The sequence below is a fragment of the Artemia franciscana genome, chromosome 2 (genome assembly GCF_032884065.1).
Source record: "Artemia franciscana chromosome 2, ASM3288406v1, whole genome shotgun sequence".
Classification (NCBI taxonomy): domain Eukaryota; kingdom Metazoa; phylum Arthropoda; class Branchiopoda; order Anostraca; family Artemiidae; genus Artemia; species Artemia franciscana.
The window spans coordinates 34145449-34160057 of NC_088864.1; the positions used below are offsets into that span (position 1 = coordinate 34145449).

Here is a 14609-nt window from a genome sequence, read left to right on the forward strand (position 1 = left end):
AAATGGGTGTTTTTTTCATAGTTAAAATAAGTTTGGAAGAATAGGAATATAAGTCTCTAAACTAAGATTAGGATATTAGAAGCTATATATATGGCAGTGGTCAAATATGGTTCTGAAGCATGGGCGCTCAGAAAAGCGGATGAAGATTCGCTAGACATTTTCCAGAGAAATTGCCTAATGATTTTTCTAGGTACCCGGCTGACTGACCGTATTTCAAACAGTAGACTATACGAAAAGTGTGGTTCAATCTCACTTTCTAGGGCTATAATAAGAGAAAGTTTAAGATGGGTAGGGCACGTTCAGTGGGTGAAGAATGACAGATTGCGAAAAATTGACCTTTCCGGCTAACCGTTTAGGGCTAAACGAAAAGCAGGTCGTTCGCGGCTGGGGTGGAAGGATGTTATAAAGAAAGATTTAAAGGAAATGAAAACTTCCAGGAAGGGTATAAAGAAGGAGGCTTTGAATAGACTGGGATGGAGGAGGGGGATACGCAGCTATTTTTGTCTCACGCACCTTGGTGCTGTGGTTAGTTATTAATAGTAGTAGCAGTAGTATTTAAGTTAGATTTATAATATAAATTATTTCGGCTAGTCTTAGGTTTAAATACAGCCCTTTAATATTCTTTGGCAAACTCCTTTACTTGAAAACAGTCTTTTAGGTTAAATTATTTAAAATTAAATATAAAAAAATTATTTAATGATTTAATTGAAAAATGTTTTTCGGATAAATTGTAAGCCTGGATATTTCGGCTTCATATTCGGAAGCCTTTAACAAGAGAAAAGAAAATAATAAGAAAATAGCTTGATAAAATTAGAAAAAAGATGAGAGAAAAAACAAACACACAAAGGCTAAAAAAAAGAACAACAAAAGAAACTCAAATTTAAGCTAAGTCTTATCTAGAGCCCAAATCTTGAGCGAGATATCAACTAATAGCCAAAGCGAACAGTGAGAGGGGGGAGGGTTCACCGTGAAGTTGAAATGGGATTATATTGTTACTTTCTGAGTAGTACATCTAAGTATTTATTTGTTATTAAAATACTACAATCAAATAAAACTTTAGTTTTTAAAAGAAATAGTGGCATGTTCAAAGAAGCGGCTATTATTCTCTTTGGATTGCCATTTTATTGACTAACGTGCAGGGCCGAAACTAGCAGGGAGGGATTCTCCCAAAAGATCCGAGGCATCGGCACACAATGCCAACACATCGGAATTTCGAGCTTCTTTGGCGTCTGAATTTAGCTTGTATATCTGAATTTTTCAATACACTGGAAAATTTTGTCGGCACATTCTTTATATCCCCCCAAAAAAGAAAACTCAAAGCTATAGCTTCGCCCCTGCTACCGTGAATGTGGTTTTAGTAAGATTTAGTCAACCAACAATTGTACCTAGAGGGCATGGGCCCGCGTGAGCTGAATTTTTAGGAGGGGCGTATACCTGGCCAAATCAACACTTCCGATGCTGTATCATAGAAATCTAAAAACAAAATATATAAACATAAGGCATAGTCATTCAGCCAGGTGGACTGGTACCCCTCCCTTTTGTAGCTGCCCATGCAAACGGGAGAAAGACACCCTACGGAGTTTAAAACAGAATTATTCTTCACATTTTTAACATAACTTCAGCAGAAAGCATACTTTTAAGCATTGAATTATCATTAGGATTTACTTAATGAAGAATACTTGCTACTCTTCCCCTAAAATCGACGCACAGCAAGCCCTAGTTTTCAGGACTAGGTCAAATGATTCGATCCTGGGGCATCCTAATATTCAGTTTAGTTTTGAGACTATTGCATGAAGACTTTCTAGCGAGTTAATTTTTCTGGAAAAAATTGATTTAGTTAAATTCCAGCTACAACAAATAGAAATAGCCAAACGAGCTAGGAATTGCCCAATGTGTTTGCACAATATAATAACAATGTGTAATTTCATTTATAGGTCTAAAATGCGCAGTGACATCAAGATTATGGATGGCAATTATATGACGTAATGAGTGTCAGCGTATAGTTGGCTGTCAATCTGTGACAGATTCAGCGTCCTCTCTTAAAAATAGATAGATTATTTGCAGTCTTAATGTAGTCATCATGAGATTGAAAGTATACAGTGTTTGCATTCTCCTTCATGCTAACAATAACAACGTGATCTAAATACTCTGAACGGAATTCGGATTAATTGTCTGACCTCTCACCAGTCCTAGGCTAGGTAAGCATCGACAATTCTGTAGATTCTTAAACGACACCCCCCCCCCCTAAAAAATTCATAAATAACACAAGAAATGTTTTAGAATTTCCCATAAAACAAATGACACTATTAGAAAACTTTGCAGGTGAAAAACTTGTTACTTCTATGGATCCCTGTATATTTTTTTAATAATCCTAAAACTTGATTCCTAACTTGATTTAATATCTTCAGACAAAGGCTGCATGTCATTGATGGGAAACAAACACCTATTGCTCTAGTAAGAGATTTTGATTGATATTCATTCAGAACTGATTATTCTTGTCTGCTCAAGATGTCGTCAGAAACTCATTGAGATGAGAATAGAGGCTGTATAAAAACAATGTGTAATACGGTGAATAATCGCAGTCGGCGACCAACAACAAGGTGGAAAAGATCTAAACATACCGGTGAACTTTCAAGGAACTATTTTCATCTTTCATACTATCATAAGGTAGGTCTTACGGTGATATACCAAGTCCGGAGGTGGTTTCGTGGAAGTAGAATATTATAAAAGAATTCAGGAGTTACCTAAAAAGGTCACTTTTTTGTTAATTTTGATAAGAGGAATAGAGTGGATAGCTGGCTACGCTTTCAACATTTCTAGGATATTAATTTTTTTGGGGGGTGGGGGGACGAAGAGACACCTTGTGTTCTGACGCAAGTGTAGCCTACACCATCGCGTAAATGTACATTTCGACTTCAAGAGTAACTTTTCATGCATTTGGAATGACAATATATTTCTGTGGCTTATAATAACTAATTTTATGATAGTTTACTATCTATGTGTTTAAAATGTGGATGGATCCCACATGCGTGGCTCTTTATAAGACAAAAAAAAAAATCGCAAGAGAAAAATAAAGCCGTACATCGAAGTAACGATAAATTATTATTTTATATTTTGTATCTTGTTATATCTTGTTTTCAATTTTTTGTGTTAATTATGTGAGGAAAAAATTAGGATAATTCTTAAGAACATGAGAAAATATCAGGTCTTCGTATTTTGTGGAACATTGATAATGAGTGATGCTCAGTTAACCCCCTATTTATGCAATCAAACCCATCCCCAAAGTATAAAGTTTAGCCAATCATTTCTACAAGAACGTCTTTCGGTTTTATCGTTGTCCTATTCCCATTTGTATGAGAACTAAACTAATTTGCTTAAGGGTATAGATATGTCAAACAAAACAAAGGGTTCTAGAAACGCGCTGCTAAAACTTCTGCTTATTAAAGATAAAAAAAAAATACGTATGAACATCCGTTTTATGTTTAAAATTTCAGTCGTTCTTAATAAGTTTGATTTCAGTCTATAAAATATTGCAAAGTTTCAAATTATGGGTATATTTATTAAATGAGCTATTCTCAATGTTTATAATGCCAATATCGGCCCTTTATTCATAAAATAAAGAGCTGCTTCGGTTCTGCTGCAAGTCATTGTTTACATATACAGCTTTATACTGATCCCTTCGCAATGTTCCCTTTGTTTTACCACTCACTCCCGCCAACGGGTTCACTAATATCAGAAGCAGGGTCAAAATAGTTCGTTCAAGATGGCTCGTGGTTTCTCTGTCACATTCTTCATTGTGTCATCTTTGTGATAAAATTGGTCTAATTCATAAATTACAAGGAAACGATTTGGGAGCTGAATATTTGATTTTATTATTTCTGTCTTATTAAACTATTTGTGTCGTGCTCCAGAATAAGTAACACAATATGTTAAGATCGTTTCTTTACAGATGTATGCAACTGTCATAGTCGTAACTCTTCTTGCTACTTATGCCACATCAGGGCTTACCTACGAAATTGACACCGATCGAGAAATTATGGCAGAGCTAGCATCTCGAGATAACGACATCATGGCTTACCACCGACCGATTTCACCAAGGTTCCGTGTTCCAATGGAAAAGAGAAGCATGCGACTATGCGGAAGGTATCTTGTAGATGCTTTGAAAATGATCTGCAAGGGTTCTTATGCTGGCCCAGGGAAGCGAAGCGTTCGCTGTAAGTTGTTTTCTAACTTTAGTTAAATAACAAAATTAATTGTTTTGCCCTATTTCTTAGCCTTTTAAGCCCGAAAGAAGTTAACAATACATTATTACCCCCTTGCAGCATTTTTTAACCCCTCAACTTCTCTGCAATCGTCGCTTTCTTATATATTTCTTCAAAGATGTTACTAGCTCCTAAATTTCCTTTTGATTCCTTCTCAAGTCTTCGCTCATTGAAGTTTTGCGCAAACAATAGCACTACCATTTCCAACAAAAATTTTTACTTCAATTTTCTTTCAAGAACATCGTGCCCAGCCATAAGCGTCTAGCTCTTTCTTTTACAATTAAGCAACTTTCATTACTCTATTGCTTTACTCCAACTATTCTTTGTTCAAATAATAAAGAAAAAATTGACAAAACTTAAGCAATGTATTTTAGTATTTTGTTAAGTGAAAAGAACACCCGTACCTTCTGGAGGTTTTGAAGGGTGACAACATCAACCTTATTTACGGCAATTACTGTTCCTTTTAGGTTCCATGTCTCTGTTCAAAATAGTGTTGTTGGCTTTAGATTCGACCTTTTCTTATAAACTAATTTTATTCGTCTTAAGTTCTATATAATAAGAGAAAGAAAGAAAAAATCAGAACAAATAAACGATGGAAAATATAATCCGGTGAGAAACCGGAAAATAATGTAAATTTTTCGCCGATATTTTCCGATACAATACCCTCCGAATCCCCCCAAAAATTATTTGTTGCTGTTGTTAACAAATCCCTTTTAACCTTCTTCTTTCGTTTTCCTTAAAGTAAGCATGTTCTCGTGATACCTAAAAATCTTCATTTATACTTTACGTTCTTTCCCCATATGACACAAATTTATCACAACCTAATTTTTCTTTTACTACATATATGTCCTTATGTCCGCATGTATTTTATTTTTTTAAGAATATAGAGAATATTCATACCGTATATATATATTTATTTTTTTTTTTTGTTGCAGCTACCGACAGCGAAGAACCATCTTTTGCAAACTTTTTCTCTAACATCAACAATGAAGAAGCAAATACATCTATGAGCACGCGAGTACGACGTGGCATAGTTGATGATTGTTGCAAACGATATTGCACTTATTCCGAATTATCTTCCTACTGCTATGGCAAATGAGTTCAATTCCTAGTCCTTAGATTAAACCTTTTCTTCCAATTTTAAACAAGAGTCAGTGTCTGGTATTCAGCGGAACTGTGATTATTTTTGTTATCTGAACAAATGATTTCATTACAATATTAAGCAAAGATCAATCTTGTTGTTTGATTTAGTCAGATAGAAAATTGAAATTCGGGCTCATACTGGTATTATGTATACCAGGAACTTGCTACTGGTAGCAGCCCAACTTTCTGGAAAGAAATGTATTTATGTTTTAGGTAACAATAGTGGTTAAGCAATTTCCCAGTACAACGTAACAACGTTCATCCATACATTATTACATACTGTTATTGAGTAACAGAGTCATTTTTTCAAGTAAATTATCCAGTGCAATGACGACTTTAGGGGAGGACCTTAAGCCGCCTACTTTTTATATTAAAATCCAGCTAATAATTTACTGAGAGGATATTTAGTATACATTATATGTGAAACTTTTGAGTAAAAAGTAAGAACAGCCACTCGTCGCACATAGTTTAATCTATGTTCAGTTTCAGGTTTTAACATTACTCTTTACTGTCAAAAAAAGGTAATTTTTCTATTTAAACAACATGGTTTGAAGCGCAATATCAAACTGAGCAAGGAGGAATTGTCCGGGACGAATTTTTAATGGGGAGGAATTTTACGCGGGAGCAATTTTCTGTGGGGGATTTTTCACGAAGGGGGAAGGTGTATTTCCCGGCATTATTTAAAAAACGATCAGAAATTTAATATGAAAAATGTTTTTTTTTTTTTCAAAAGAAAGTAAGGAACAATATCAAAAATTAAAACGAACAGATATAGTTCTGTATGTGAAAGCGGGCTGCCCCCTCTTCAATTCCTCACCTTTTACGCTAAAGTTTGACTTTCTATCCCAGTTCCTTAAGAATGAATCCTGAAAAACTGAAATCCTGAGTCGTTTCATTGGAATATGATCTTTTTTCAAATGCTAAAAAAAATTAGCATAAAGAGCGAGGGATTGAGAAGAAGGCCCCTTTTATATACGAAATAGTTTTTGTTCGTTTTTAAGTTTTAGTGTTACTCCTTACTTTCAGTTGAAAAAAAGCATATATTTATAATTTAATGAACATACTAGGAGCAGATCAATACGACAAGCATAAGAAAAAGTAACATGTGTTCTCTTGTGAGGATATAAAAGCTATTGGCTTTATAATTGATAACTAGTCGCTTTGTATAATGACTGCAGGCTTCACATACCTGTTGCATGTCACACGATTTGCTTTCAGAGCGTAGAGTTACTGACATCAGCCATACATTGGCATAATTCATCCACAGTTAATAAAAGCTTGTGTTTTGTGATAAATCTCTCTAATAAAGGTTGATTTTTTTCATGCTTTATTAATTGAAAAAATTGTCAGAAAAATAAATTTTTCAAAGAAAACTAAAAATCCATTAAACTTCAGACTAATAGAAACAAAGTCCAATAATAATTCAAACTGAAAACAACCAGAAATCATTGGCAGCGCAAAAGCGCTGCCTAAACAAAGAGCGATGTGGGCACAGTGTTTTTTTGTTATTATTATTATTATTGTTTTGGTTTTAGACCAGGGCACTTCGTATAGAAGGAGCTGTCGCAGAAACTTCCGAAAGGACTCGTTCAATTGAAAACTGAACGGGCTAATGCCCATTCAGTAGTCAAAGGTGGTTGGAGGGCAGCTAACCCCCCTTCCACGCCCATCATTTCCCCAAACATGTCCGATCAAAATTTTTTGATAGCCATTTCGTTCAACGTAATTGAAAATTCCAGAAATTATGTATTTAAAGCTGACAGCCCCCCCTACAGCCCTCAGGGCAAAGGTTTAAGTTATGCCCAGGGGCAAGTAAGGTTTACATAAAAAGGATCATCGTATAAACCACGGAAGGTGCTCATTGGATTGGTAATCAGAAGTCTTAGTGTCTTGTTTGAAATTCAGAATGATGGGAGGTTGGATAACACCCCCCCCCCCACCTCGTATTTTGCCAAATGCATCTGCTAGAAAATTTGAGATGGCTATTTGTTGTCGTAGAAAATTGAAAAAAGAATCCTTTGATTGGAAATTGAAAGGACTAGTGCCCTTTTTAATAGTCAAAAGCGATTGGAGGGCAACTAACACTGCTCCCACGCTCGCCATTTCCCCAAACACATCCAATCAAAATTTGAGATAGCCATTTAGCTCAACGTAATTGAAGTCGGGAAATTATTTCTTTGAGAATGACAACCTCCCAGATCCCTCAGGGCAAGGGCTGTAAGTTATGCCCTGGTGGCAAATAAGGTATATACAAAAAGGATGTTCGTAAGAACTTTGGAGTGGGCTCATTGGGTTGGCAATCAGGATTTCTAGTGCCATTTTTAAGATTCAGACTGATCGGAGGGTTGATACCCTCCGACACCTCGTATTTTCCCGAAATCTGTCCGACAAAAATTTTGAGATGGCCATTCGTTTTGGTAGAAACTTCGGAAAGAGCTAATTGGATTGGAACTGAAAGGGCTAGTGCCCTTTTTAATATCAAAAGTGATTGAGGGGCAACTAACTCCTCATCCCATGCCAAACATTTCCCCTGACATATCCAATCAAAATTTTGAGATAGCTATTTTGTTCAATGCAATGAAAGGGTCCAGAAATTCTGTCTTTTACGATGACAAACCTCTACAGCCCCCAGGGCAAGGCTTATAAAATATACCCTGGAGGCATATAAGGTATATGTAGAAAAGGTGATCGTAAAAAGTTAGGAGGGGGCTCATTGGATTGGTAATCAGATGACCTGGTGCCTTTTTGAAGATTCGGAGAGATCGGAAGGTGGATACACCCACCCCCACACCTCGTATGTTCTGAAATGCATGTGATAGAAATGTTTAGATGGCCATGTGTTGTCGTAGAAACTTTGAAAAGAGCTCATTCGATTGGGAATTAAAGCGCTAGTGCCCTTTTTAATAGTCAAAAGTGTTTGGAAGGCAACTAGCCCCCCTCCCACGCCCAAATTTCCCTAAACACATCCAATCAAAATGTTGAGATTGCCATTTTGTTCAAAATAATTGAAAGATCCAGAAATTATGTGTTTGAGGATGACAACCCCCCCCCCCCTACAGTTATGCACTGGGGACATATGAGGTTTATATAGAAAGGGTGATCGTATAAACTTCGAAGGGATATCTCATTGTGATGAAAAAACCTAGTGGGCACTGCCCTCAAATCCCCCTCCCCGAATATATTTCAACAGTAAAAAGCTACGTTTTCAACATTAGAATGCATGACGTTAAAAGTACATTATTTTCAAAACACTACTAATCGCAAAAAAAAATGAATTATTCACAGCTATTTTATTTAGGAGGCCGAGGGGGTCCTTAAACTCCCTCAAAACTAGCGTGAGGGTCCATTATGAAGCTGAAAAAGGATATCTTATTTTTCGCTATTTCTCTCTTAGGAGCGAGGGAGTCTTCAACCCCCCTCAAACTATCGATAAGGCCGCCTTTATTAACCCAAAAGGAATGTCTTATTTTTAGCTATTTCTTTCTTAGGAGCGAGGTAGTCTTCAACCACCCTCAAACTATCGACAGGGTCACCTTTATTAACCCAAAAGGAATATCTTATGTTTAACTATTTCTTTCTTAGGAACGAGGGGTTCTTCAACCCCCCCCCCCTCAAAACTGTCGACAGGGCCCCCTTTATTAACCCACAAGGAATGTCTTATTTTTAGCTATTTCTTTCTTAGGAGCGAGGGGTTCTTCAACCCCCCTTAAAACTATCAACAGGGCCCCTTTTATTAACCCAAATGGAATGTCTTATTTTTAGCTATTTCTTTCTTAGGAGCGAAGGAGTCTTCAACCCCCTCAAAAAATATCGTGAGGCCCCCTTTATTAAGCCAAGAAGAATTCCTTACTTTAGCTATTTCCTTTTAGGATCAATGATGCTCATCAAAGCCCCTCGGCAACTCCATCTTGCATGCCGAGCGTGTTCTCCTCATGCTGGAGGAATGAAGTGAGTGCATTCTCGCCTTGTACGGGGAGCGCAGGTCTCTGTGGGACGGCATTCTTGCCCTGTAATGGGAGTGCATTTTAGGCGCTATGCACGCTTGTGGCAGCTCCCGTCCTCACCCTTTTACTGGGGGAAGCTCAAAATTTTCCTGAAATAGAAGTTAAATTTTATTTTATTTTTTTCATGTAGTAAGAAAATACATCCTATTTGATTGTTTATGGAAATTAGTTTTCATAAAAGAGATATATATGTTTCCAATACATGGAAATATGTCATCATTTAAGAAGCATGGAATTTAGCCTTCAGAAACAACCTCATTGCCCCCCACCCATCCACCATGACGTGGCCCACACATAGAAAAATGCCGTAATGATAGGGAACTATGGGGGCAAACATTAGCAAATGATGTGTAACCCTGGAGTTAGCAAGTGGAATTTAAACTGTAATGGTGATAAAAGGGGTTTTCTTAACCTTAATAAGGGGGGTTACGGCAAGCATAGAATATTTGACAGAAAACTTCGAATTAGCGAGTATCGCAGATAATAAATATTTTCATTGCATTTTTATTCTTCTATAATATAGTAAAGCAAAAAACATTCTTCATACTTGAGCTACAGAAGTTTTAAACAACGCTGTTTAAATGTAATAGAAGAAATTTCAATAAATCGAAGAAAAACGAATAAACTCGAGTTTAGTAAACCGTGCGCAATCGGAAATAACTGCACACCCACCATGAAGGGGGGGGGGCGTCACGTAATGAATCATTTTTTACAGCCAAATTTTTGCTTATCTACTTTTTTTTACTATAAGGAAAGAATATTACTCGTACCTCCATTTAAAGCATAGATAAGTTACATTTTTCGGAGCATTTCATGCTAAAATTCAATACAACCTTCGTCTCTTACTTCTAGCGAAAATAATACGTTTTTTCCGCTGAAATTTCGTTCCCTTTTCATAACTGGAATTTAGCAGACACTGGAAATGTTCTAATAGTGTCTCTTTTTCACGATTAACTAACAATAATAATTTATGTTGAACACTAGTCAGAATTTAAGTCACCCCCGTCAAAAATCAGGGATTATGTTTAATCATAACTCACCAATTTGATCAGAAGAAACATTTCTAAATTGCTATTTTCTTGTAATACGAGAGCATTCAAATTTAGCAGACAAAGGGATCTTCCCACCTCCCCCCCCCATGTAATTAGCACAACACCGGCTGTTTGTTTTAAGCCCAAAATCTGACGAATATTAATTAAGTTGTGTTTAACCCTTGCTGTCGATATATGCTTCAAAGCGATTTAATAGGAATCATGAATCTTACAGTAAAGCATTAATAAAATATTAAAATTAGATAAATTTGTAATAAAAATTAGATAAATTCGTCCTCGATAAAATTACTTTATTCGGGAGGGGGATTGGGGCTTTAGCTGTTAATCTAATATAGAGAGTTAATGTAGCTCCAATTCATAGATGTGCACCTTATTTTTTTGGCGGGTGAGGGGAGGGGGTTATATAGATAGAGCGATGAGCAATTGGGACCATGTCCTTACTTGAGGGGGCCCTGAAGGTTTTTTCCTGGCCCTCGCGGTTTTTGTAAATATTCAAAGAAAAATAACCTCTATTACGCAACAAGCAAATCCTATTACGTAACAGCCACAGAAATCCTTATTTGGCGAGCCCCTGGAGGTTTTCTCTATATCCTTAGGTTTTTAAGCAATTAACACCTGGATCTCTTACAAAACATCCCCTATTATGTAATAAGCACCTGCATCTCTTACGAAACATTCCCTATTACGTAAGAAGCACCTGCATCTTACACTGAGGGGGATAGACGTTACACTTCTTCGTCATCTTAAATCATTAAAGGAAGAAAAGAGTAGTGGCTATGAGGCTTCTAAAATTTGTTGAGGGGATACTACTAACTTGAATTATGACTAGAAAGAGGGCTAGAGTAAATCAAATGAAACTACAAATCTGGGCTTTCAAAAGGATACACTTTCAACATCTCGGGAAGTAAAGACGGAGATCGAGGAAACTTTCGGAGCATTCGACAGCGAAGGAAAGAAGAGGATTTATGATTTTAAGAAGGGTGGGATAAGGGGCCAAAAAATTGTGTTTCCCATCCTCTATATATTTTGTCTACCGAATAAGCTGGAAAATAACATTCATAATTTTCTTGGTCAGGCGGGCCCCCGTGCAGAAAGCAAATTTGGAACTAAGTTTAGCTGTCTCGGTTTTTGATGCCCAAAAATAAGCTCCATTTCCTTTTTCTTTTTTCGATATGTTTGTAACTTGCGACACCTGAAACTGTTTTGTCAGATTTAGTTTAGACTTAAAGGACATTGTAGATGGATACAAGGGGGCCTCAATGAAGACAAAAGCCATAGAAACAAATCGTTGTGTGAGTTTTTATGTCATCAAAATATGCCAAAATTAGTTTTGTCTCCAATTGGCTGGCGACTTACTGAGCAAGTATACTAGATAAGATGAATCTAAGCGGAAATCTTTTTACATTAAAAGTGAGTTGAATTGATTCTTGAAGCAACAGTGTAGACGTAACTTTCAGGGCAGCTAGAATAAATCAAGAAGAACTTATCAAGGGACATAAACTTTGTAAATGCGGTTATGTTGATAGGATAAAAACAAATTTATAAGTTAGTCTGCTTTGAAATTTCAGGTCATGAACATGCCTTAATTAAAGTTTAAGAGCCAAAGAAGCCTGATTTGGGAAACAAATCTGGCAGTTTTGATTCTTGACATCCTACTTTTAATTCTCTTTTATACAACAAAACAGAATTCTTTTCAAAAATTACCTGAAAACGTATTTATTTCAACAAACAAGCATTTAGAACACAATATAATGAGATAAGATTTTTATTATAAAATAGTTCATCAATATTTGTTTACGTTCAGGGCTGTAATAGAATTGGGGTTAGGATAGCTTCAGACCTAAAGAAGGCTAAAAATTATGCAGATTTTCAACCCACTTGACCGACATTTCTCCTCCCCATCTATCCAAAAATTCTACAGTAAAACTACTATAAAGATTCGTTGCATTAGACAACTGTTATTCAGGAATTTTTACAGAATAATCTAACTTTGTCCGAACTTTGGCAAGCGGGAAAAATCTTAATTCTTAACCAAAAACACTGAATAAATAACTTTCCAAATATCCCGATTATTAACTAATGCAAGAGGTATGTCGATTGAAAACGGAAAGAAATTAATCAAACAGTTCGCGGTAACGAACTGTAGTAAGGAGCGACCCAGCTCAATAGTAGCCGAAACTCTAAAAAACAGAATTTTGATACCAATAGTTACATAAAAAGAATCGAATTTTAATACTGATTTTAAATATATAAGTTTCATCAAGTTTAGTCTTAACCATCAAAAGTTACGAGCCTGAGAAAATTTGCCTTGTTTTAGAAAATAGGAGGAAACATCCCCAAAAAGTCATAGAATCTTAACGAAAATCATATCATTAGATGAAGCGTATCCGACAACCCTACTATAGAAGTTTCAAGCCCCTATCTACAAAATGTGGAATTTCGTATTTTTTGCCATAAGACAGATCACGGATGCGTATTCATTTGTTTTGTTTTTGTTTTCCCAGGGGTGACCGTGTCGACCCAGTGGTCCTAGAATGTCGCGAGAGGGCTCATTCTAACGAAAATTAAAAGTTCTAGTGCCCCTTTTAAATGACAAAAATAGAAGGGCACCTAGGCCCCCTCCCCCGCTCATTTTCCCCAAAGAAACCGGATCAAAATTTTGAGATAGCCATTTTGTTCAGCATAGTCAAAAACCTAATAACTATGTCTTTAGGGACGATTTAATCCCCCACAGTCCCCGGGGGATGGGCTGCAAGTTACAAACTTCGACCATTGTTTACATATAGTAATGGTTATAGCGAAGTGTACAGCCGTTTTCACGGGGACTTTTTCGCGTTGGGGTGGGGGTGGTTCGGGGGAGGGGGTTACAGAAAATGCGAAGCTATGAAATAACAGGAAACTTTGCATTCATCTTTTATGAGCTATCCTCTCTAATAAGACAGTATGGAGCGACCCGGCTCAATAAGAACCAAAACTCTAAAAAACTGAATTTTGATACTAATAGATACATCAAAAGAATTGGATTTTTATGCTAATTTCAAATATATAAGTTTCATAAAATTTAGTCTTATCCATCATAAGTTAAAAGCCTGAGAAAATTTGCCTTATTTTGGAAAATAGGGGGAAACATCCCCTAAAAGCCATAGAATCTTAACAAAAATCGCATCATCGCATTCTGCGTATCACAGAACCCTACTGAAGAATTTTTAAGCTTCTATCTACAAAAAATGTGGAATTTTGTTGTTTTTTTTGCCAGAAGACCGATCATGGGTGCGTGTTTATTTTTTTGTTTTTTTTTTTTCAGGGGTGAACGTATGGACCTAGCGGTCCTAGAATATCGCAAGAGCGCTCATTCTAACGGAAATTAAAAGTTCTAGTGCCTTTTTAGGTGACCGGAAAAATGGGAGGGCACCTAGGCCCCCTCCAACTCTCATTTTCCCCCCAAAGTTACCGGATCAAAATTTTAAGATTCCATGGAGAATCTATCATGGGGGAAGAGAATTTCCATGAAGGGGGAGCAGGATTTTCTAACGTTATTCAAAAAAACAATGAAAAAATAAATATGAAGTTTTTTCAACTGAAAGTAAGGTGCAGCATTAAAACTTAAAATAAACAGAAATTATAACGCATATGAGGAGGTCCATATCCTCCTAAATACCTCGCTCTTTCCTCTAAAGTATTTTTAGTAATTTCCTATTTATTCTACGGCCTTTGTGATTCATTGGTCCTTCTTAAAGCATTGGGACAAAATTTAAGCTTTAATGTAAAGAGCGAGGTATTGAAGAGGGAGCAAACCCACCTCATATACGTAATAAAAATATTCGAATATAGAACTTCGTGACGTAAGTTAATTCGTAAGTTACGTACAGATATTACTAATAAAAACGTTCATAAAAAAAACTAAAAGTTCTAGTTACCTTTGTAAGTAGCCAAAAAATTGGAGGGCAACTAGGCCTCCTCTCCCACCCTTTAAAAAAATAATATACAAATTTGTTTTAATTATTCATCTGCGGAACGCCAAAATCAGAACATGTATTAATTCAAAAACGTTCAGAAATTAAATAAAAAAACAAGTTTTTTGAACTGACAGTAAGGAGGACTTTAAAATTTAAAACTAACAGAAATTATTCCTTACATGAAAAGGGTTG

At 36.2% G+C, this 14609-nt stretch overlaps 1 protein-coding gene across 1 annotated transcript; it reads left to right on the forward strand.

The window, feature by feature from the left end:
- The first annotated feature begins 2521 nt into the window (after positions 1-2521).
- LOC136034305 (uncharacterized) lies at positions 2522-5491 on the forward strand. Its single transcript, XM_065715445.1, has 3 exons — positions 2522-2667; positions 3950-4214; positions 5198-5491. The coding sequence occupies exons 1-3, from the start codon at positions 2557-2559 to the stop codon at positions 5359-5361; spliced, it is 540 nt and encodes a 179-aa protein (XP_065571517.1). The 5' UTR covers positions 2522-2556; the 3' UTR covers positions 5362-5491.
- Positions 5492-14609: the final 9118 nt, after the last annotated feature.

What these genes read in the sequence shown, in the direction of transcription:
- LOC136034305 (XM_065715445.1), top strand. Translation starts at nt 2,557, where the DNA reads ATGTGTAATACGGTGAATAATCGCAGTCGGCGACCAACAACAAGGTGG. An exon ending in ATCTTTCATACTATCATAAG is followed by an intron (nt 2,668 to 3,949) that starts GTAGGTCTTACG and finishes GTTTCTTTACAG; the next exon opens with ATGTATGCAACTGTCATAGT. An exon ending in AGGGAAGCGAAGCGTTCGCT is followed by an intron (nt 4,215 to 5,197) that starts GTAAGTTGTTTT and finishes TTTTTGTTGCAG; the next exon opens with CTACCGACAGCGAAGAACCA.